This window comes from Halichoeres trimaculatus, unplaced genomic scaffold, assembly GCF_033239565.1.
Source record: "Halichoeres trimaculatus isolate MK-OKI-2021-1 unplaced genomic scaffold, fHalTri1.1 fHalTri1_scaffold_14, whole genome shotgun sequence".
Classification (NCBI taxonomy): Eukaryota; Metazoa; Chordata; class Actinopteri; order Labriformes; family Labridae; genus Halichoeres; species Halichoeres trimaculatus.
In genome coordinates this window covers 14,912,185-14,937,615 of record NW_027437192.1, presented here as the reverse complement: position 1 = coordinate 14,937,615, position 25,431 = coordinate 14,912,185, and the positions used below count along the sequence as shown (strand labels likewise).

Here is a 25,431-nt window from a genome sequence, read left to right as displayed (position 1 = left end):
ACACAAATTATTTCCTATGATTCCAAGTTCCCTTTCCAAATGTCTTCAAATATTTATCATAATTTCTCTCAAATGAAGCAACTTTGAAGAATAAACAGAAATTGTATAAAAGCATAGCAGTCCAAGGAAAGCTGAAGAACAGTAAGGCAAGTTCTGTGATCTGCAAAGAGTAGATGCCGATGAGAAGGGCTCAGAATTATTACAGGTTGTTGGCACTGTGGGTCTGTTCAAATGGACACAAGCCATAATTCATTCAGACAACTTACTACCTGATTACTCTACAGGCCACTATGAGTATAGACAGAGTTTGGTAAAAGCATACAAGTGGCTTGTTTGCTCAGGTAAACAGAAAGGTTACAGAAAATGTAAAATGCCACTCTTACCAGTGGACAGGGGCTCCATGCTCCCCAGTCTGAGAGCACACAGTCCTCAGGGCAGGGCAGGCGGCTGTTTCGGGCCCCTAGAGGCATCTCCTCTGGGTCACACAGGTAGTCCTCTACCTGCTCAGAGGGTCCATCTATAGTGTTCAGCATACACCTGAAAATTCAAGGTTCCAGGTAGATGATTAGCTTTTCTATTTCACTTTTACCTTAAAGATTTATAACAGTGTCTCTATCTATTTTTAAAAACTGATCTGTGGAACATAAAATATGGAAAGTCTCTGTTGCCAAAATTAAATATCTGGATTTCAACAGATACATCTTTGGGAAGCTAAGTCACTTTAGAGACAAAAGTTCATCTTTCAAACAGAATTAAATCTTCATTTTAAAATGGAGACTTCAGAGACAGGGGAAAGTACCAAAGGGCTGCTGAGAGTCAGACTGCTCTGATCACACAGTGGATGACAGCCAGTCTCGCCTCTGATGTTCATGTTTATGAGAACATCAGAGGACATTTTTAAGTAAGCACTAATTTGATAAATCTTCCACTTAAAAGGATAAACTCTCCCCTGAATAACTCAGCTTAATCTAAGTAACTCAGTCGCAGTTTGAGTTGGGCTGTCATCAGTCATGTTTGATGCTGAGTCAGGGTGGTACAACATGTGGAGGCAGCCAATGAGGAAGCAGCATACTGTTACTGTTTGGTTGACCTTAATTGTATGCAAGTCTGAGCCAACCTTTACCTCAACTCAGTCCCTGAGTAAACATTTCCTAATGAGTTTATGGTTGTCATCTCTTGTTTCAAGTCTTCTTCAGTAAAGCCTGATATTCATATTTTACATCTTGATCCAACTGAGAGGTAAACAGAAGAGAAAACGGGAGATTGAAGGTCAGAGATGCCACAGCGGCCTTAAGAATGTTTTGTTCAGAGTGATTGTAAGAAAAGCAACTAAATGAGGTGGCTGTTAATTATTTCCAAGGACAGTTTTGTTTAATAACTAGAATTAGCCGCCCAAATGGTGTTGATTAACTTGAAAAAACATAATTTTCAACTAATCCACTAGTTTTCTTGAGCTTCAGTCTGCAAATTTGGTCACCTAGGGGGGGATGATTCCCAACCCTTCCTGTTCTCAGAGCTCCCTGTACTGGTGTTAAAAAAGCTGTCAGAGGTTAACATCATTTTTAATGCTTTTCATGACAACCTTCACTTAGAGGGTTTTTTCCACAATAAGGTAGCACACACATTTCCTTACCAAACGTGAGAAAAAAAGTAAACAGTTTTGTCTGCAGGATCAATAACTTGTAGCATCAGTAACACATGATGTTTTAATGAACAAAAAATAATGATCTAGAACCAAGTGATTGCGTGACAATAGCTACTTCTGTGCCTTTTTAAAAACTGTTTGGATGCCGATCACAGTCAAGTAGAACTTGGGCTTTGACTGAGGACATAATGAAAGTTCAAGGGCCACAAGTTAAGAAAAGAACGGCAATCTTACCTGACTTTTCGGGTCTGAACACCTTCACCACAGTTGTCCTTCAGGTCCACGTTGCTGACCTTCCACACACTCCAAGGCTCAGCTACCCAGACGTACTGCCCACAGTCACTGAGGCAAGGCACCACTTCATACACCTGACACACAAACACACACTGTCACAGGTCTGATCATGCAAAGGGGGTTTGAAAGGTATTATTAGAAAAAAAAATTACTGTGATCTACAAATATACCCGGATTCTTTGGAGTGAAATTTAAAAGAAATATCTCTAATTTTTAATTTCCTTTCTTTATGTATAATATATTTTTTTTAATTGTCACATTTTTTTTCAATTTAGGGAATAAAATGACTGATAGGTATGAGTTACTTTTCATCGCTCCACCAGTGTAACAGTCTATGATAAGGGCAACAAAGCACTGATTTCTAAACACTACAAAAAATGTTTAAAAAAGTCATTTAAAGTCTTAAGATTTAAATTAAATGTAAATTAGAACATTTTGGGGCTTAGAAGTCAAGACAACTTGGATTATGGGCAGATCAAGTTCTTAAAACAAAAACACATTTGGAAATACATTCATTAATCTATGATAACGCATAAATAATTCAGCACACTTACTTGAGCCTGAGGATGGAGTCCATTCATCAAAGTGGATAAAATAGCAAAAGAGAAAAAAGCAGGTCATTGAGGATAGTGCACAACGAGAAAACAAAATTCTATCATCCAATAAAATGTTAACCACATCCAGCCCAGGAACTCAAGCATCACATGAAAATAAGTTCATGTATTCATCAAAGTGGAAAATGAGATCTCTCACCTGGTTAACGTGATCCAGTTTGGGACACGGTCTTCCACCATTGTAGGGTTTTTCTCGAAGCCACTTAGAACGAACTTTGACCCCACTGCCACAGGACTTGCTGCAGCGCGACCAGTTGGACCACTCACTCAGTTTGCAGTCAGAAGGACAGGGGATGATGCAGGCCTCCTCAATGTATCCTGAAACCAAACCACACAGGACTCAGACCAGATTCATCATCCAACAGAATAAGAGAGACTGGAGCTATCAAAGATATGAGGTACAATTAAAAAAAAAAAAACATTCAAATGGACTTATTATGGAATCTTAAGTGACAAAGAGAACTAATAATTGAACTGAGACTGAGTGAAAAACTCAAGGTTGTAAGTTGTGGGGTTTGTTTTACTCCTATGTGTGATTAACAGATTGCAAATATTCTGGGAGGAGGTTATTATAAAAAAGATTATTTCACAGCTTTTTTTTTTTCTTTTCTCTTTTTTTGAAGGGTTAGTTTGTTGACTTGTATTGTGGATGTGTGAGGCTCTTGTCAAAAGTTATCCACAGGGGGTCCTTGTTAGCTGGGCTTCTTTGTTTCGAAACTAGCCAGATAACCAGAACAGAAACAAGGCTATCAGCTGCTGCAGACAGAGTCGGCCCTATCGTGTGATTTATGAATCATTTTAAGAAACTCTAACCCAATTACTTAAGTTGGTGCAAGGGACTGCTCTCTTTCAAACTTTCAGAATGAGAATGTCCATTCGTTTTTGAACAAGTATCATGTTCTTCAGCCAGCAGCATACAGACAAAATTACGACCAAACTACAAAGAGGACATATTCTTGAATCAGAGTTTACAGAGGGAGAAAGAGACTTGGTTCAGTGAAAGAGAGAGGGGGGAAACTTCTTTGCTAATTGGAGAGCAGTTAAGATCTTCAGTGACCAGGTGGTGCAGGTGTTTTAATGCTCATACAAAGAACTCTGTTAGCTCCCGCTGTCAGGAGTGGGATTTGGTAACAACAGTAAGTCATTTCTTTTCAGAATCAGAGGATATCCGTGTCTCACAAATGGCTGCAGTCTGCAGCACTAACTATCTGAGTACCATACCTCACTGAATGCTGCTGTTCTACCTACTTTCTTAAGCTCCAGTGATCTCATTGATAAAAAAGAACAGGAGAATGGAAGAAAGTCTTCAAAGTATGATTTCAGCTCTAACTGTTGTTTATTGCATAATGACACAACCCATGGTCCACATGACATTAACCTCATCAAAATACACAGAGTTAGCTGCTAAAGGGGGACACTGAGTTGAAATAACTGAGTCTACACACATTACTGTGTCCAACCCAGACTATGGTGCTTAAAGTCAAAGTGAGAGGCAAAAACACGAAAATCCACAACACATCATTGACCCAAACAGCTGATTAGAAACCTGCAGGCAAATGATTGTGTACGTGTCACGTCTAAAAAATAATGCAAAACTGAAATGGCTTGCTGACATTTCTACACCCACACTTTAATGGAGGTTGCAGAGCTGACCTTGTCTGCAGTGGTTAACAGCCGAGCCATTAACTTCTGTTCTAGTTCTCCTACTAGTTTCTCAACAAAGGGGCTAGGCTTACAGGGATGCACTTACTACTGACAAGTACTTCATACAGCCACACATCAAAATAAGACACAATAAAACAACTGTCCCTCTAAGCAAACGGCCAGTTTCCACCCAGCCAGATGGTATGGTTTGGCAGATTTTCCTGCAACAGGTGAGCATGACTGAACTCTCTGGACTAGTCCCAAAATACTTAATTAGGAAAGGAGATCTAAACACCCCTCAATTCCCTGAGAAAACAACATGAAATATGTTCAGGATATGGGCCAGTACCTCATTTTAGTATGAGCTTCAACGTGTAAAATGGATAGACAGGTCAGATTAAGAGAATACTCCGATCAAAAATAAATCAGTGATCATGATGGATCCTCATTTACCTCTGTAAAACCATCACCAAACCCCTAAAAAGTCTGACTTTCTTGTGTGAAGCTGAGCTGTTATCACAAAACTCCCACAATACCCCCTGGAAGAAGACAACCAATAACCATTTTCAGTCAGATTAGATGCAAGCAGCAGTGCTGTGAGCCCAGTATCATTTTCCAGTCACAATCAAGCAGACTTTTACTGGGAAGACAGCTTTGACTCTCAATGAGAGGGTTTCTAAATGAGCAAACGCAGCACGCTCTTTCCCCCCTGAGTGCTTTGATGTGTTCTTTATTTTCCCCGAGCTGACATGTAGAGCACGACGGCTCTATGATCCTTAATTCCCCTTTCTCCCTCTGCTGGAATATAATGCTGAATGCCAATATGGTTCAACACAAAGCGGCCTCATAGACTCATAGATAATACATCCCCATATTTACTGTGATCAGATGATGAATTTATGTCTGAGGTGGAGAAAAACAAACATCCTGATAAGTGACACTGTTGATGAAAACTTGGTGTCTGACTATTTCAGTGAGCTGATCTCCATTACAAACTTTCTAAACTACAGTGCAACTTAAAATAAGACTGCAACAAAGACCAAAGTGTCCCATTTCAGGTTCTGTCTCCTCTGAAATTCACAAGATGCATCCAACAAGACTTCTTTTCTGTACCAAAATAGTCTGTTTGTTGGTGCCTCTCAAAACAACTTATTCAACCCTCTCGAACTAGATTCATATTAAGACTTTCTCTGTGTCACCCCCCAGGTGAAACCATTACAGCTTATTCCTTTTATTGCTATTTTCGGTACCCCTGGTTTTATTATTTAATAACATATGTACAACCCTAGGTTATATTCATGTAGTGTAGAATAAGCTGGGTAAAGGCACAAACATTTCTGTGGAAAGCTTATAAATAAACTAACTTTCTCTCCTTTCAGACAATCTGCAATAAGAAGACAAATGGGGACTAACTTGATACATGTAGATCTTTGGCTACACTCCAATGAGCACAACCATTAAGTAAACCAACGAAAAACAGCTGTGACATGTGACTGGTTGAAAGACCGACCTAAAAGTCCAGGATGAAAACTTTCTGGAAAGTATACGTCTGATAGAATTACTGCTTTGAGGATGGTGCTTAAAGCAGCGGCTTGACTTTGCAAATCATGCTGGATACACAACAAGGTGGACTAGTAGGGTGGCACTATCCTTTGGGGTTTTCTCCCTTACTGGTTTATATTTATGTATTTAAAGAAAACAGCAAAATGCAATCAAGAATATAAACCTTCTGAAGTTCTGGTTTAGTTGAAAAGACTACTTCAGCTCAAGAAGGTAAAAAAATATAGTAGAGAGGGTTGGCATGAGTCTAAAATTAGTCAAGGGCAGTCGGTTTGTTCATACCTCACAAATATCAGAGCTTCATTTCTGAGCTTTTCTACTGTATGAGTAACTGGCAGTGTGTTGATAACAGATGAAGATATACGAAGCTACACATCTGCATGAAACTGATCATTGCTTAACACAATGGGAGTCGTCATGTAAGAACACAGTTCAAACACCCCAAAGTCAGACCGCACCTTACGCCAATATAACGTCTTCAAGGAACATGTGATAAATGTGCTAATATTCAGTGTAATGGTAAAATAAGTTTGACCCAGAAATGTCTGTCGCACAAACATGTACCAAAAGTTTGCCAACATTAGCTCATATTAGTTACCACAAGCTCATACCAGATCAAAAGTAGTAATAGCAGAAAAAAACCCCTGGGAAAGCGAAGCTGATGAGGCATGATTCCTTTTGAGGAGAAGGTTAGACCAAGTTCAGTATAGAAGCTCATCAGCTGTCGAGATTTTCTGCCTTTGGGGACTCAAAACCATTTTGTTTTTATGTATTTAAGACAATTGTTAATGTTATATCTAAGTATAGACTCCCTTTGTAGCCAAACTAGCAACTGTATTTGGAAGATGTTGGGCCCTTAAGAGGTTATCTGCACTTGTGGTTATGAGACACATCAAATCTAACCAGTCTCATGGTTGCTGTTGTTCTTCAGGATAGCATTTCAGCCAATTAATTCAAACTCTCCTGCTATCAAGACAGAAAACTTTAACCCTCAGTGGTTTCAACTACAAATGGAAACCAGAATGAAGATGATCAATTTTGGAGCAACTTACCATGACTGTTGCAGCGAGACGTCTCCACGATGCGGTTGTCCTGGTCGTAGCACACCATGGCCTGGTAACGATAACCCTGGCCGCACTCCTTGATGTCACCTTGGACCTTCATGTTCAGTTGACCCTCCACTCGGCCGCCCTCAGGCAGAACACAGTCAGACCAGTTTCCCACTGGCTGGGCATTGTATTTGTTGCAAGGACAGTACTGAGTCTCACTCAGCGGATACACTTGGTTGTTTTTACACTGGTCGCGCTTTTTGCTTTTCCCTGTGAAAAAATCACAGCAAACAGTAAGTATTGATGACACAGCAATTTGACATTTAATGATAACAAGCCCTGAAGGTTTAACATCTTAGCTGTTCATGGACTGTCAATGGAAGAAAGCTTCAAATGAGTTGTTCCCTGAAAAGCTTTTGGACTCTGAATGCCGAAAACTTGACACAACTCAAATATTCAAAAATAGTTTTGTTTTACATCTACTGACCTTACAGTAAAGGTTAATTTAATCTGGAAGGCAAATGAAAGTCTGTCTCTCACCAATGAGCATCCTCTTGCGGGACCTGACACCCACACAATCGGCTGAGCAGGGAGAGAACTTGGACCAGCTGCTGAGTTGACAGTCTTCCTGGCAGGGCAGCTGGCAGGGCTGTGTGAGAGGCGGCATGGAGTTGGCAAACTTAAGACAAGACTCAACGTCTGCCTGCCCACCATCACGCTTCCGGCAAGAGACGGCTACAAGGAAGAAGAGGGTTGGAGTTTTATTAAGAGGATGATACAAGATGCATTAAAAGATGAATTTTGGTGTTCTATAACACGGCAAACTATATATGTTATTACTTCATTATTTAAATTAATCCAGTTTTGAGTTTAGCTTTAGACTGACATACACAACAAACTCAACCCTGCTTTTATAAAACCATTTCACTTTAATGAGCAGGGGTGGTAGAAAAAAATCAAAAATCAATGAATCTGGATTTTTTGGTTTGACAATATCAAAATCTATATGAATATATATATATATATATATATATATATATATATATATATATATATATATATATATTTTTTTTTTTTTCAAATTCAAATTTTTCTTGAAAGGTTTCTCTATGACTCACATGATATGCATTTTATGGGAAAATATGGCTCCTGATATAGTTTGTGGACATTTTTATTATAATTTAACTTTTCACATAATCTGATGTTATAAAAGCAAACAAAAAAGTCATAAGTATTAAAGAATCACAATTTAAATTGAATCATCATCCCAAAAATCATAGTCAAATTGAATCAAGAGAATAGCCTATTGTCCCAGCCCTATTTTGAGGGTCATAATTCAATTAAAAAAAAAACTTTTTCGATAAAATTTCAGATGACAGCATGTCCTTTTTAGATGTTATTAATCACAATGAATTGAAATGTGGATTTATAATTTTAAACTGATTTTTTCACAAAATACAAAAATCCACTTTCCTGTAAATGAAACTTAAGGACTGGAAGCACAAAGCCCCCAAAGCTAACATGGAGGAAAATAAAATAAGGAGCAAAAATGTGAGTGAGTGTTTGCACTATCAGCTCTAGCCTGCAGGGGCAGTACAGAGAGAATACAGAAACTTCCCCACACCTTATGATCACAGACATTATTTTGTCATGATATAAAGTAAAAAGACAAACGACCTCAAAATAAATGCAGTCAGCTCACTGGTCTACTGGCAGGGAATGTGAAATGATGCTGTGGTTGTCAGCAGGTTACGCAGGTGAGTTTAGATAAACACTCACATATGCACACATGATTTTTGAAATATCAGACTGTACGACTGACTTTCAACTTCTGTGAGTCGTATTGAGTGAGTGGGGGAATAGTGAGAGGTCTGTATTGAATTGTGTCTCTCCAGCTCAGAGTATACTATTACAGGTAATGGTGCTTAATGACAAGAGCTTCCCAAGATGGAGGAGCAGGATGCTCATCATTGGAATCAGATAATGGCATCTGTCTCTAACACTCTAATAGAAGTCTGAGTGTGTGTGTGTGTGTGTGTGTGTGTGTGTGTGTGTGTGTGTGTGTGTGTGTGTGTGTGTGTGTGTGTGTGTGTGTGTGTGTGTGTGTGTGTGTGTGTGAGTGTGTGTGTGTCCTGAAGTCAGCTGACTGCCTCTTCCTCAGGCCACTGGTGTGAGTGCTACCTTCAGTAAACAGTCTGAGAGGATGGGAGATGTTCAGAGATCATCCTGCTGCTGTTAAACAGGAACTTAAATTATATCTGATTCTCTGCAGAGTGGTGCTCTCTTTTTATTGCTGCTCATTTTGTTTGATTTCAATGCTTGGTTATCCACTATTTAGAAACTCCGAGGTTTATTTCCAGTGTAAAACTGTTCCTCCTGGCATTTAAACCTGTACTTCATGCAGCTAAGCTACTTAGAAGCAAGACTTGTTGCACGTAGTCCTTAACATTTACAACTCTTTTCCCAGTCCCTCATCATTACAGCAAGATCACGGTTATAAGCAGCCCTCAGGTACCACTTTGTTGCCAACTCTCTTGTTCCAAGCTGCTGGAAAGAGCATATGAACAAGTCTTATAACTGCTTCAGCTCTGCCGTGTGCCTTTTCCAGATGACTGCTCATCCTTATGTTGTTCCTCCTGCTTTGTTTCACTAATGGGTTCATACAGAGAGAAGCAGAGTCTTGGTGTAGTCTGTGTGGCTTCCCTCACCTCGAATCTGAATGCCTGGTCCACAGGTCTCCTGAGCTCCAGGGCTGTCCTGACGTACTGACCATGGAACGAGCTGACATCTCCTCCACTTGTGGGTTTTCCATCTATAAATACAAGAGATCATGTTATAATCGAAACAACAATTAGGTGAAGTACTTTGCCTGGTTACTGCATATTTTTCCACTACTTCCACTGGAGACAACTGGAGCAATCAACTCACATTGACTGACAGGTCTGGGTAGGGCTGGGCAATACTACTTAAAAAATCCTTGACTTATGACTATGAGACATATTTCTTTTTCTTCTTTGGAAAAACAACAAATGCAAAGAGTTGATTTAAAATATGTTTTAAGCTTTACACCTTTCAGGTCGTCACATAGCAAAAACTGAATCCAAACAACTGTTAATGTCTTATTTCTTGTAAAAATGTTTTATCAGACTCAACATGAGGCACATTTGCCTGACAAGTCCAGGAAAATGTCTTAACCAAAAGACAAACTAGGCCTGAATTGCTTGAAGTGAGTAAAAAATTGCCTGCCAATGGGGTAGGAAAACTTGCCTGCCTAGCTCCTTGAAATAAAAATAAGGTCTCAATATAAGAAACCAAAGAAGTAAATCATAGTAATTCAGGCCTCACATTTTTTAATATCTTGGAATAAGATTTTTTTTTCTGGACATTCTCACACAAATTAGCATAAAAGTCTAATAAGAAACAATGTCCTGACTAATAGTATTTTGTTAGATTGTGAAGTCAGGACAAAACTTCAAGATAATATATTAGTACAGGATTCCCCAAGTTTATTGTTAGTTTTGCTATAAAGAAAAGTTCAGGCATAAATAAACCTCTTGTTAAACATATGAAGTGATTTAATGTATGTAACACATATTGATTGTCACACATGCACTGTTAGGGTTCAAGTAACGAAAAGACAACATGACTTAATGAACGTGTTTTCCCTTTCAGTGGACTGGACTTTTGTACTTTCTGGTACATTTCACTACATTGCTAGGGATCCTTGAACATTTGGGAGTGAACAAGCAAGACTTTCCTATGCCAGTCTGGCCGCTGACAAAGATGAGTTTGGTCCCTTTAGGCCACTCTGCCACACACCTGGCCCCTGATAATCATATATGTATCTGTATGTTATAAGAACCCTTAAAAAGCGATAATGCATCATGTATCAAACAACGAATGGGTCAGTACAAAGCAGTTTCCTTATTCTGCAAATGGAGGGACCCATGAAAAACATAAAGGCATGGTCAAATCAATCAATACCCATGTATATCTTGCTGGTGTCAGTGATGTTTCAAAGGTGTTACATGTGCAAGTGTTAAAGTTAAACTTAAAGGTTACCTGTATCCTTGACAGACAGATGGCGCATCGCACTCTCTCTCCTGGCTCAGCACTTCAGGACAGTCTTGTCCGCCATTGGCCGTTGACTGGATGACGATACGTTTCCTGTTCTGCTTCTTCTTCATGTTACCGTCTATGCAGAGACACAAGAATACTCAAATAAATTACACTTTCAGCCAAATGGTTGAAAAAATGATAGCCACAAAGAGGAAAGATCAAAAAGAGTACAGCTTTGGTCCCAGCATGCAGCCTTTATCAAAGATGAGAATGGAATAGATATCATTTGTGTGGCTTTTGGCTGTTTTTTTGTTTTTCTTTATTTAATCCATAAATCAAGGCTGAGTGTAGCGTAGCCCAGTTCATTTTTCTATAATGCATCTATTCACTCACCATCTGCTGAATCTAACCACTTCAAGGAGAGGCTAACACAATCAGGTAGAATATTGAATACCATCCCATCATCTGCTCTGTGGTATCCGATACATCTCCACGGGTGGTAGAGGTTATTGACTTTACAGGAAGTCTGTGTCTATATCTGGACTATTATATCAGATTGCTGTCCTCACAAGGCCAAAGTTGTGGAGATTCCTGTCAGAGGATCATTTATCACAAAGCTGAGATCATAGAGATTACAGAATAAAGTGACGCTTTATCTCATCGTGAAGAAATATGTCAAATTTAAAGTGACAGCTTTACAAACTGGAGATGCTGAGATGTGAAACTGAAAGTTTATCCATATATAGCTCACAATCCTGACATTACAGGTCCAGTGAGGACTGTCTGTTTGGTGTAAATTACAGTTACTCCTCAGTAATGTTTTTCTGGCACTAAGACTCAGTTTCTCATTAGCAAAATCAACCGACCATCAAAAAGACATGACTTTTGCTAAGGTGTGCGTTTGTTTTGGAAGCAATGAATGAAGAGCATACTTTCAACACTACTTGTCTTTGTTCAAGACAATTTTTACCAGGATGCTTAGTGGTGAGGTAATGTATCTATTTGTAGTTGAATGGCTCTTTTGTTTGAAATGTGAAAACAAGCAAACTTTGTAAACTCAGTTTGTACCGTGGTTTAGTAGCCTGTTACTCACAGCCTGGTGCTCAGAGACATATCAGTAACTTCTAACTTTGGTGAATCCTGGTTATGTCCTACCAATGCTCATCTACCAACTCCAGCCTTACCAAGCAGAGCTAACTTAATCACATTCTTCATTTTATTGATAGACTCTCAAGTCTGAACAGACCACTGCAGAATAACTGCTGCATGTGTTTTAGCCCATGCTCTATCACTCTCCGTATTAGCCTTCTTCTGCTCTGACGTCCTTTTTGTTTTTGACAGCAGGGAAAAAGGCTGATTTTACTTCTCACTGCTTAGCTTTGCCGGTTTTGCTGATTTTGTGTTCTCTTACCACAAACAGTGAGAAACAGCATTTAGAAATAACCAATTTTTGGACTACAAACAGGTAAACAAATCAACGTGAGACTATTTCAGTATCACTAATAAAGTGCCTATAAAAATGGAAAAAAAATTCAGGCAACCCTCCAGAAATCTCCAATTCACTGTGACATAAAGTTATTCATTTAGACAGTAGAGTCAAGTAGAAGTGATGGAAGCAGTGTCATGGAGGGAGGAAAATGCATCCTAATAATTAAAACGTTTGATATCTGTGGGGATCCTTTCTGTATGCTGTCAAAATCAAAATAACAACATGAGCCTGTCGCAAATCAAGGTCTTTTAGTGGATGTGATTTGTGTGTTTTCCTGTAAGAGCTAAACTTCAGCTACTATTGCCTGCTGGAGAAAGTTATCTACAGGTGAGACTCCAGAACTTTGGAGCCAAAAGTATAAAAAGTAGGCATCAGGTTTAAAAATACCCAGGGTACTCGAACAGTGCTGCATTTAGCCTGTGTGACACCTTCTGAAACCTCCCTGTGTGTATGTGTGTGTATCACGCAGCTACCTGCTCGACACATTGTTGGACAGGGGCTCCAGTCGCTGTAGGGGGTGACGATGCAGTCTCTCTTGCATGGCAGTAAGCAGGGCCTGACGGTGTCTGGGCGCAGGCTCTCCGGACACCTGAAGGTACATCATTGAAATGCTTAGACACTCACTCACACACACAAACACAAAGTACCCTTGAAAATCTGAGAGAGATGTGCTGGATCAGAGCCAGAGGGACCACGCTGGGAGTTCACGCAGGGGTTCCTAATGTGCCTGATTTAGCACAGGATTTGAGTGGAGACTGGGACTGAGAGTGTGTGTTTGTGTACAATTCTCTGTCCATAACAAAGCTGATGCAGGGGGGAAAAAGTACCTTGTTTCTATAATTACAGTTTGTTTATTTTTGTTTCAGTTTATTATTAAACCAGTCATGTGAGAGGAAAGAGAGGAGGCAGGGAGGGGAGATGGGAGAAAAGGATGCAAGGACAGAAGAAAGGTGATGAGGAAAGCTGAAGAGAATATTAAAAGACAAGAACTGCCTGAGGGCTCTGGTTTAAAATACCAGAATTCCCCTTTAACCTTTTCCCACATCATAAAATCCCCTCCCAGTAGAAAAGTGAGGATGTGAGGAAATTATCTCCGCAGAGAAATCCCTGACAGGTCAGCAATTAAAATTTAACAAGAAACGGATCTCTTTCAAACACAAATATGTGGCATTTCTGCTCATGTATGATGAAAAGGATTTCAGAATTGAACCCTGCTTTTACCACGTGATCCATAAACAGCTCATCTGTGTTTATCCTTCATTTCTGCAATCACACTAAATCATCTGAAAGCTCCAAATGCCACTGAGTGTTTGGTGGTCACATCTCAGCCACAGCTGGTGCTGCTGGTGAAAGCCGGAGCCCCTCTCTCTATTGAAGTGGAAGTGTGTCCCAAGGCAGTGGTCTCAGCGCTCAGTGTGTAACAGTAGGTTCAGGAGTAAAAGCGAGATTAATTTCCATACACAGCATGGGGGCTGGCGGGGTTTGCCTGTGCAGGGCTGCTGTGCTGCCAGAATAATGCTCCTGTTGTGTTGAATAAATAAATAGATAATTCATGTTCCCAGCAGATGCCTTCAGGAGGGAAACAGACCCTGATGCTAAAACAGTGGGCCGGCAGCTTATCAACTCATCAGCTAACACTCTCTCCAGACAGCAGCAGCAGCAGCACACTGACCAGGAGACCAAACAAAATGTGCTGTGTGCAAACAAGACATTCAGGCTTAACATACGGGCTGACTTTAAGCCCCCTGAAAAGTGGGAGTCTTCATAATTTTGACACCTGAGGAGCAGCAAAGCAACTGAACAATATACATCAATAGAGTTACAATAAAAATGGTGCACAGCTGTGTTCACACATGCACGAAACTCCTGAATTATTCCCATTTATTTTTGGAAGCCTGCAAGTAAAGATACAAGGCACCACAATTTGTCAGGAGTGATGACATTGATATCATGTGACCCGTGCAAGCCAGTCAGAGCTGAGGAACACCTGACACATAGGTGAATAAAACCGCCCTAAAGGAAATGAAGGTGTCTACACATTCATCTTTTCACATGTAGAAATGATTTAATTAAGAGCTATCACTTAAACACGTTAAATTAGATTAATTAATTAATTAAAGCGCAAATAAATGGGTTATAAAAAAATATGCTAGTAAAATATGGCTGCCATTGGCCTTGAACAATCTTTCAGGACCCAAACAATATTATCCATGACTGTGTAAACACAAAAAGTACCTAAAAAGAGTGGATCATCTTCTTTTTGCCTCATATCCTGCTCTTGATGAAAAAAAAAAATAGAGAAAACATGCTTTTTTATGTCTTGTTTATCTCAGGGTGCTCCATCCTTTGATCCTCTCCATAATCTCTGTCATCTTTTCTCACGATCGCGCCACTCTTTCTCTCTGAACTACTGCAACACATCTTTAGTTTGAACGTGAGTTGCCTGAACTTTTTAGACTTGCAGCGTCTTGATATGCCTCTAGGGTCTCACATTTTCTCCTCTTATCCATGCTTATCTCTCATCCAAAGAGCGCCCTACTCTCAACCACAAAAGTTTACAAGCATGATTTTAATTAACAAGCTCCACCAGACCTTGCCAGACCCTGCCTGCCACCGCTGAAAAACACATTTTACTTCTATAGATGCAGTAAACAGTTGCTATCGAATTGGCGTCGATAGACGAGGCGTGGCAGTGGTATGGGACAGTCAACAAAAATACGGTTATTTGTAGCTTATCTAAAAAAAGAATTTTCATATCACCAAAGCTGCTCCAGCCTGACATATCATTATAGAATATGTAATTTTACGGGCAAGATGCTCTGACTAAGGTTTTATTCAATCACCAATTCAATGGGGATTTACAAATCTTCTCTTCTTTGTGTATTTATTTGTTTAGTCTTGCAATACAATTTTGCAATGTCCTAGAATTCAAACTCTTTATTTGGGGACATTTAGCAGATATAAAATCAAAATGTGATTAATTTGATTAATTAATTACAAATACTGTAATTAATTGGATTTTTTTCAACCCTTGACAGCCCTTATTTAAATGTAAAATCTATCAGTATACTGATTGTGTCTGGTGCTACCTCTAACACCAAGCCCTCACCCATCTCTCTGAAGAGGATATGTGACAAGGAAAACTTAGGAAAAATTTGACCATTACCTGACAATAATTCCTACAACTAAAACCTTTACTCCATGAGCCAATAAAGGAGAGGAGAAATAAAACTCAACAGAAAACTGTCCCATGATAAAAAATGGACACAACCATTCTGTATTCTTGTCTCACACTCGTGCTGAGACTTACTTCTTTGGAGGAACCTGACCCACGTTGACCCGCACACATATGACCTTGCGGGTTTGCATCCCCACCGAGCAGGACACATCATCCCCTCGTGCTCGGCCTGCAGATGTGTTGGTGGCTGGAATGGAGGAGTCCTCTATGCACTGTCCCCACGAGCCCGTCTGCCAGTGGTACACAGTGCAGGGATGGTCGTTACAGTTCCTGACCTCCTGCAGGGCGCTGATGTTGGGACACTGGATTCCACCTGAGAAACAATGTGAGAAAAAACAGCGTCAGTGTTTCAACTGTACAGAGGGAAGAAAAAAATCACAACAGAATCAGTGAAACAGAAAACTGTCAGAAGGGTTTGGGAACAAATGAGTACTTAAAAATAACTGGAGACAAATGCAGATCCAGAGGAGCCAAAAAAAGTAAGATTAGCTGAAATGACTGCTTTCTTTTGGCAGAGAGAGACTCAGGAGAGAAAAAAACCTGACATACTTTTGGTGATTCACTGAGACAACCATGTGTAGTGCACACTGGTACATGCCAACACAACAGTTGGGGTGTGTTCCTGCCAGAATGCACAGGCATCAGGTGTCCCTTTAAACCGGGGTCTATGTTATATCACAGACTCAGTCCACATCACGCCATATAGAAAACTTCACTGTGAAACTTTTAAATGTTTCTACCCTGCTCAAAGAAAAAAATACAGAAATAGTACAGTGAGGAGATGGTTTGTGATGGAAGTGCACTCCCTGAAGTGTGCTGTGTTAGTCACGTCAGGGACACACATAATTCACTGATTAGTGCCCATATCTGGCCTTTTCATACATGGCTCTAACTTTAGCATGTATTTAAGGGAGCAATACCTCACCAAAGGGATGATCTAATAAAACAAACCTAAAAAAAACTGAAATCTTACCAAGTGTTTTTGTCTTATGTCAGTGAAAATGTCTTTTTAGCCTGTATATGAGCCACATTCACTTGACCAGTCCAGAAAAGTGTCTTATTTCAAGCTATTTGAAGACGAAAATGACACCTGAATTGCTTGTAATAAGTTAAAAACATCTGCCAGTGGGGTAAGAGAAATGTGCTTTTTAGGATTCAAATAATGTCCTAATACAAGTACATTTTTCTTACCCCACTGACAGATTTTTTTACTCATTACAAGCAATTAAGACCTCATTTGTGTCTTTAAATAATTTGAAATAAGACACTTTTCTGCACTGGTCAAGTGAATGTGGCTCATATTGAGTCTAAAAAGACATTTTTTTAACTGGAAATAAGATAGGCACACTTGGTACGATTTCCTTTTTTGCAGTGAGCCTTGCACACTCAGGTCTGTGAACTTATCAAGTTCCACAATCTATTTCAATGCAAGTCATCAAGTCTCCTGAGTCTTTGATGTCTCAGAGTCTTACATTCCACCACAAAGTCCACTCCTGTTTCAAACTACTTCAAAATGTTAATTCAACTCTTTAAACACATTTATTATCAACATCCTCAGAATTAAATTGATCTGGTTAGGTTTGACATTTCTTACATGACCCTGATGTTTTCTTTGTTTTTATCCTTTCAAAACCTCCCCATGTCTTGCAGTTTCACTCTTTTCCCATTTTCTAATTAACCTTTTACTAAATTACTAAAAGGATTTTCTGTCATATTTTGGGACAAAATAGATTAGGAGATAATGAGGGATAGGATATGAGCAGCAGCAGCCCAAAACCTTTCTCAGTGAGCATCATTACTGCATTACTGTAGCTTTCCCACCATCACTCCAGATCGACCAGTTCTTTGGTTTGTCCCCAAAAGTTCTGGGAAGCAAAGCAGTTCCAAGTTTTTAGCACATTTTCTGTTTTCTTCTTCTTCTTTTTTTTTTTTCCTTGTAAGTTTTCCATTCAAAATCCATTTGGCTTCTGTAAGTTGTTTGTCCTTTTCAGCTTCTGTATGATTCACAATGAAAAGCTTCCAAAACAATGAACAGACAATCTGTTCACCTCTCTCTTCTTCCTGACTCTCATGTTTCCATCGATAATTTCATCTGTGCCTCATCACGTTTATTTAAATGACTAATTTGTGCTAGAGGCAAATACCTATTTTTCATGTATGTAACCTCCACATGCAGTTTTGAACTGTATTCTTAATTGCTCAGTGTCTTAAAGGGTGTTTGAATCATTTGAACTTGCACCAGTATGATACTCAATAAGGATATTTACTTTATGATCAACAAACTAAAAAAAATACACTCATGTAAATTTAAAACATCTCTTTTCCAGAGAAACTGAACTTAGCAGAGGAGAGGGCAGAAAGCAAAAAAAAGAGGCTTACTTTGAAAGACACATACAGAAAACAGAGATCCAACAGAGTATTTAAATCAAGGGCTGATTTTGTAGGGCTGGTTTGAAGTAACAGCAGCAAAAGAGACCAAAAGAAAAACAAACAAACAAACAAATAACAAAGAGGATTTTTGCCTTTCTACTTTAAAGCCTTTAGAAAGTTAGCTTAAAATATGAGACTGAATTAATGATATCAAAGTTTCATTAAGCATTCAAAATATCTGAGAGATGATGAGCATTAATAACTCAGATGAAATGAGTTTATAGAGGAGCTCAATCTGTTTTAAAGACCATTTCTTATTCATTATTTCTGTTTACAGAGAAATATTTTAAACAGAAAACAATTATCTATTGTAGCATTATCGATGTACAGCCCTTAAAAAAGAGTGTTACTTCAACCATCACAAACAATATTCTGAACATCATGGTTTGTCAATATCAACCTTTTGGTCTGTGTCAGCCAACTCTCAGCTGCTTTTTCTGTGTTTGATGTATTTTTTTTTTTCCAAGCATGCTTTTTCTTTTTGCCCTTAATGGCACAGTGTTTGTTGGTGTTAGAATAGACTTGGTAGAAGTTAAATATAATTCTTAAACAATCCTTACATTAATGTATAATTTGTTTTCTGTACTTTCATCGAAGCAGGTCTCCTTCCATAGAGATCTCTATCTTGTATTGCCATGTTTCTACAGTAGTATAAACCATCAAACTGCATTTTTGTGTTGAGAGATAAAGGACACATAAAATGCTTAGGTTAGACAGCAAAGAAGAAGAAGAAGAAGAAGAAGAAGGAGAAGGGACTCTTAAGTGTTTATACTGATAGACATAGGGTAAGAGTTTGAAAAATGGAAGATCATACTGATTCTACATCAAAGGAGCTTTTTGTCCTCCAAGGCCACCATTACTTATGTGAGCATTGAGCAAATGAAAGAGAATCTGACCACTAGATATAAAAAAAACAAACAAACATATTACTCCATGTGGAACATTAAAAAGTGAAAAAGAGTTAAAAATAAAAATACCATCCAACACATAAATGTGAAAGGTAAAAATAGCTTGTGGAGAAAGAAAAGATAAATAAAAGGCTTTTACTGATGAAGCCAATGAAAAAGTCGGTGCAACATTTTGAAAAAGTAAAAAATAGATTTCTGAGGCCAAGAGCTTTAAAAACTTTTTTCAGAGTCAGATTTTATCCTATAAACATTTTTTTTTATACACCCATGTGTTTTATGTATTAATAACAATGATGACAGATCCAGGTAGACCAGCAGCGAGTCTTTAAACCATGAAGAGGGTCCCTGGAGATCGACCGGCCGCTGGGCTCAACAAAGCAGTGATGAGCCAGAGAGGCAGCATGTGCACACAAAGACAGCAACCTGAGTGTGGGCGCAGGTGGGGTGTGTGCACCATGTGACCCTCTCCACCACGAAACCTTGTCATTAGCAGCTGCTATCACCTTGGAAGAGGACACCCCCCACAGGGGAAGGTCAGCCATTAGTGTTTCAGAAGTCACTGAATGACATCTTTAAGTCAGAGATAAAGCGTCTGCAGCAGACATCACACGGAGCCTCAGAGAGATGAAAACGGCTGACCTGTGTGTAACGGCACAGGGAGACAACCTTTGCTTGGTCATTAATAAAATATATATATTATTGGATTTCATCAGGGCAGTCATTCATCACATCTACAGCTCATTAACACAAAGAAGGACACCATTACTGCTGCACGGGTTAATGAATCAGTCAATAGATAAATATTTAAGAGCCATCAGGGCCTATTTGAAAAATGCACCACTCAAACGAATGCTAACGTTTGAGCTGCCATGTTAACTATTCTCTGACACTCTCCTCTGTATCTTCTCCATCACTGTGTTCACATATTTACTGTGAGGATTATTTACCCAACACGACCTTGTCAGCTGGTAATCCTTTCTGTCATCCCCACTGTTTGTCTTGACCTGAATAATTGGCTTACACGCTGCCTTGCTACTTCTATTATAGCTCAGTGTGAGTGTGTCGATGTGATTATGCAGCGAACTGTTAATTGAAAAGAGTAAGTCATTAACGTTCAGAGAGCTCTAACACTCTGGACACTGTGCACCACAGAGCACTGAAGTAAATCTCAGAGTTTGAAGCCCCCACGTCACTGTGAGCGTGTTTGATGGTCTGCATTTATCAACACAGTGACGTAAACACTGCTGTATTCTTTTTACAAGTCTATTTTAGATCTGCCTACTGATACGTTCCATAACTTAAGTAAACTCGTGACTGCAGTTGATTTTAACAAATAAATGCTAGTTTCAGTGCTTAATAAATTCATTTGGCCATGTGTGTCATAAATGAGAAAACCATCCAGTAAATGAAGTAGTTCAAACTTTCTTGGTGCGTTCGCTGCACTTCACTATTTTAAACAGGAGAGAATAATTTCAAACTGAATTTACATTCTTATACCCAAATTTGAGCCAGCACGCTGGAATTATCTAAAAATCAGATATTAATTAAGAAAAACTAACAACAACTAAAAAAAGCATTGTTCCTGTTCAGGAATGAATGTAAATAGCTGTCATTTGGTAATCAATCAATAATAATGTGCTTTACTCTTTTTGGCTTTGTTGTAAAACCATACATTTGGACAAAAAAAAAAAATATAATTTTGCCTTACAGACATTAATTTGATTAAAGTGACTAGGAGGATTATCTATTTGAAGTTTAACTGAAGTGAAGTGGTGTCAATTGATTAACACCTTTGGCCTGGGGTTGCACACCCACTGTCGTGAAGACGTGACTATTAACAAGGTGTGTGCTTGTTTTGGATAACAAATGCAAAGCAGATCACCCTTTTAACACTACTCTTCTTTGTTCAAGACAATTTTTTACTGTATACAACAAGGTAGGGTACTCATCAGCAGTCACGCAGCGCTGTTCTTTGAAATGTGACAACAAGCAAACTTAAGTTAGCACCATAGTTTAGTAGCCTGCTATACTTAGTGCAACGCCAATCTGAGACATGTTCGTAATGTGTAACTTTAGTAGCTACTCATGTGTCCCACCAGTGCTCATCTACCAAGCACAGCATAATATAAACTGAGTCTACATTTTAGTTATAGACTCTAAAGTTTGAACAGACCACTGCAGAATAACTGCTTCATGTGGGTTGAAATGAACTTTATCAAAAAAAAAGTTTGGCCCATGTTTTAACCTTAAGCTTGTGCTCCATTCTCCTGTTTAGCTTTCTTCTGCTCTTCTGTCATCTCACTGTCTGACAGTTAGGCTCCTGTGTCCATAATCACTACAAAATTAATCCAAGAAATCGTTTTCAGTGGAGAAAAAAACAGATCTCTCTACTCAGTGTTTAACCTTATCAGCCAGTGTGGTGGTGTTAAGATCAGGCAAAGACCACTTTCAAACTTCTCACAGCCCCTTTTCAATTTCAATTCATCATTTCTTCAGGTCTGTGATATCAGTCTGACATGGACATGCCCAAAGGTGGAGTCTGTAATATCTCAGGCCAAAACCAGATCAGATATGGACGTATTTTAATAATGTCAGAGTCAAATCTGATTCAGGTCCAGACCCCAGAAGACTTCTTGTATCTTCTCCATACAGACAGCTTTGCTGCTGTCATATCTACAGCATGTATGTTGGGTTCACCTGTGATAATGAAAATCAATTCCACAATGTTTTCTTGTATCATGAATTCATGTAATCTTTGAAAAAGAATCTGGTATAGAGGGATGGAGCCACAGAAAATACGTACACTGTTGTCATGTGTGTGACCCAAAACCTGAGTGGATGTGTACAGTGCAACTTATGTATGAGGTTGAAGGTTTAAAACGTGTGCATGGAACGAAACATATTTGCATTATAAAGCCGAAAGCCTCATCAAAATACAGTGAACCTCCATGATATTGGTTTTCCAAACAGACTTTGGTTCTTGCTTCTACAAATCCTCCAAACCACTCTGTACTCTGTCATCAAACTCATCCTCTATGCAGGAGTCTAGTCCAACCAGGCTCACTTTGCTGCAGCTGAAAGCCTGGAAAAAGAGATCTGAGTGACTTCAATCAGGACTAACACCATCAACCAGCTTGGCTCAATGCTGTGTTGTTGTCATCCATCTAAAACTGCGACAGCGTCTGCCTGCTAACTGCTGGGAAAGCTAATAAACACGTGGCAGCATGTTTCCTGCAGCCTGCATGGTGCTCTGCATGAACGTCCTCCTGAAGCTCAGCATGGACCATGGAGTAGGAGCATCCATTATGTATGAGGCTCCTCCTTACTCCAGCCTGGATGCTGCATAGTTGTGAATATTCCAAAGACAGCATGTCACGCAATGTGGTCCAGGAGAAGACTGCGAGGAGAGCTGTTAACACGGTAGCGGGAAGTTAAAGATAAAATTCTGATCTGCTGCCAGGCTACACGCTAACCATCTGTGCAGCCTCCCGTTTTCTCATTATGAGGTTTGGTGAGAACGGCTCCATTTTCAAGGTGTGATTGGCAGCTTGGAGGGTTGGGCTTCAACAGAGGCACTTACTCTAGTATCATTCCAGCAGAATTTAGATAACATCGACTCCTCACTCCAGGGATTCAGAACACTCAACGCTAAGGAATAAACAAATACTCTACGACTAGTTTGAGAGTGTTTTTTCTACTCTAACAGCACAAAAATTCTGCTGGCCCAGCACACCCGTAGGAAGATATTATAGCAAGGAAGGAGGCCACATTCCCATCTAGTTTAATTTACAAGGGCTACATACAGGACTACATCAGCAAAATTCACCGTCTATCATCTAAAGACATCAAATATGAATGTACCGAAGACTGGCTGGACCTTAGACAGCAGAGACGGACCTTGAACAGAGGGCAGAAACCTGGTGATTATTCAATGAGCATATTTTCAGTCCAGACAATCAGGCTCATTTTTCTTCTAGTCTTACCCTGCATCACAGTTACCCAAGCCACAAGCTTTGCAGTTGCTGTAGAGGGACAGAGAATAATTCATTTCACTGGAGCATTTCATTTGTTGTATGCAGAGCAAAGATTTGACACGAAACTCGTAGGTAACAGGGTAAAGGGGAGCCCTCTGCTTTCATATGTTCCTAAAATATATCTGTAGATGTGATTTTTCTACCAAAATCCAAATTCAGAAGTGAGTTGAACTGTGTTTCGTACCCAAAAGTGATGAGAAGTTGCAGCTGCTGTTATAGTGAGGCTGGGGAATTGTTTCCAAGTCTATAAGATTTATGGATATACCAAGGTGCATGCATTTCAGTTCTGGGTGTCTATTGGCGACACAAGTCCTTAAACCCAACCTCACTGAGAATCTTGCAGTTTGTTTTTAATTTGTCCGCCAGGACTTGCTATGTTAGCATAATGACATGTCACTAATGAACAGTGTTGGGCAAATTACCTTAAATAATAATTAGCTACAGCTACTTGTTATTACCCCCCAAAAATGAGTTAGAAACTGAATTACTTCTTCATAAATATAGTTAGTTACTACAGAGAAGTATTTCTTGCATTACTTTTTTGAAAGACCTTCAATTTGCAGAAGAATTCATTTTTTGAGCAGATTTTGCTCCAGGACATAATGGTCACATACATGTTCTTGCATTTCATACCCATGACATGAAGTGGTGCCTGTACTACCATCCTGAAAATACCAGTTTTAAACTGACAGACCACTCTGGGCTTGCACGTGTTAAATTTGCAGCTCTTGTCCTGTGTCTGGCTGAGCAAGCCAGATCGGACAGACCTGCCAACGCTCCTGATTTGGAAGGGATTCTCCAGCTTTTTAACCCTGTGTCTGGCTCTACTCCTGTCTTGTAATTTCTCCTGACTACCCCCTTATTTTTAAGTATGGTCCTGTCATCTATAAGATTTTTTTTCAAGTCAGAACAGGTGGGCTAGTTGTGCCTTACATTCAAACTTTAAAAAGTTCCCACCCCTCTCCCTTAAGTTGGTTTGATCCATGGATGCTGCAGAAGATCTTCTCTGACTGCAGGTTACACAGACATACACAGGTAGCTGTGTGGTATTTGTTCCGGAAAAGTTCACTTAAGCATTAACTCTCCGTTGAAAAAAACATGTCAACATGATTGTAACTCTACTTTCAGCCAATCATCACTACTTCTGAGTCTGCCCGCTTTTCCCCCCTCATCAAAGAAGGAAAACCACATTTTATTTGCAGCTCCTCTCTTGTGCTTGGCTTAGTGAGCCAGGTCGGAAACATAGTAACGCGCCACACTTTCGATAATGGTGATAGCATTGTAACATTTGAAATTATAATCAATTAGATTACCAGTACTGAAAAAACAGGGTTAGTAATGACATTTTTCATGCTGTTATACCCAACACTGCTTGTAAGGTAGCATGTCAACAAAGTCGTGAGACAATGGTTCCCAAAGTTAAGCCAAGCTCTGCCAAAAATAATAATGACCTAGGATTGGGGGGTATGTCCAGGATGAAAATGACTTCAACAAGGCATGAATTTGAAGTAAAACAGGGCTATGTCCAGTTTCCTGACAGATTGTCACTCTAACACAGAGCCGGTAAGGTTTTGGACTGACAAAACTTGATCCTCTCTTAACTCCTGAACTGTATGCCTACAGTGTCAAGACCATCTGTACAACATATTTTACATGAATAACAGGTGTGGGGTTTAGGAGGGTTCATTTTCTGTGACATAAGGGTGAGTAAAGCAGAAAGGTCACTATTGTTATTATTTCAAGGAGGTAATCTTGTGGCATAAAGAGTTAATTTTATAAGTGATGTTACCCACTGATGCTTGTTATCATACACAAGCAGACAAGCATGTCCTTAAAGAATTCAATTAAGACCAAAGCAATCAGTGTTAAAGTACTCAGACCTCCAAACAACCTGGCCAAGAGATCTCATGTGAATGCAGCTGAAGCACACATTTTGAGCTACACACACAGCTTACAGACAGAAGAAAGCTTCTACTCCTGCTGGGTTGGTAAAGTTTTGATCCCCTGTCACAAATCTTTGGCCTGAGCTGGCCTTGAGAAGGAGAGATCTAAAGCAAAAGAAAATGTTTGAGACTTGCACTTCACGGTTTTGGGGTACAGGTATACGAGTATGACCCCTGTATAAAGATCTATATAAATCCCATGTAGGCACAACTCTGTCCAACTCTAAAACAGAGGTGTCTCTGAAGCCTGTAGACACTTACCCTCTCCTGCATTGTAAGCCAGGATGGATCGAGCTCTGGTCTGCTTGCCCTCTGTGTTCTTCCCAGAGCAGGTGTGGGAGCACAGAGACCAGGGGGTCCAGGGGCTCAGGGCACAGTCTTTTGGGCAAGGCACCTCACAAATGGCTGGCATGGGGAGAATGGCATCACGGCAGAGCTGCCTCTCCACAAATTCACCTGGAAGGACAGAAAACAGAGATATATCACGATTTAAAAACAGAACTTGACTTTGTTTTCATTAATGA

At 39.6% G+C, this 25,431-nt stretch overlaps 1 protein-coding gene across 1 annotated transcript in view; it reads right to left on the bottom strand.

Moving 5' to 3' along the window:
- Positions 1-25,431, bottom strand: part of thsd7aa (thrombospondin, type I, domain containing 7Aa) — a 190,169-nt gene that overhangs the window by 32,022 nt on the left and 132,716 nt on the right. Inside the window, exons 7-17 of the mRNA XM_074686508.1 lie at positions 25,169-25,363; positions 15,665-15,905; positions 12,828-12,943; positions 10,869-11,001; positions 9,515-9,618; positions 7,347-7,541; positions 6,810-7,076; positions 2,693-2,871; positions 2,494-2,499; positions 1,880-2,013; positions 384-537 (exon numbers count right to left, since the gene is read on the bottom strand). Coding sequence (XP_074542609.1) covers positions 384-537; positions 1,880-2,013; positions 2,494-2,499; positions 2,693-2,871; positions 6,810-7,076; positions 7,347-7,541; positions 9,515-9,618; positions 10,869-11,001; positions 12,828-12,943; positions 15,665-15,905; positions 25,169-25,363 — 1,724 coding nt within the window. The remainder of the gene's footprint in view (positions 1-383; positions 538-1,879; positions 2,014-2,493; positions 2,500-2,692; positions 2,872-6,809; positions 7,077-7,346; positions 7,542-9,514; positions 9,619-10,868; positions 11,002-12,827; positions 12,944-15,664; positions 15,906-25,168; positions 25,364-25,431) is intronic.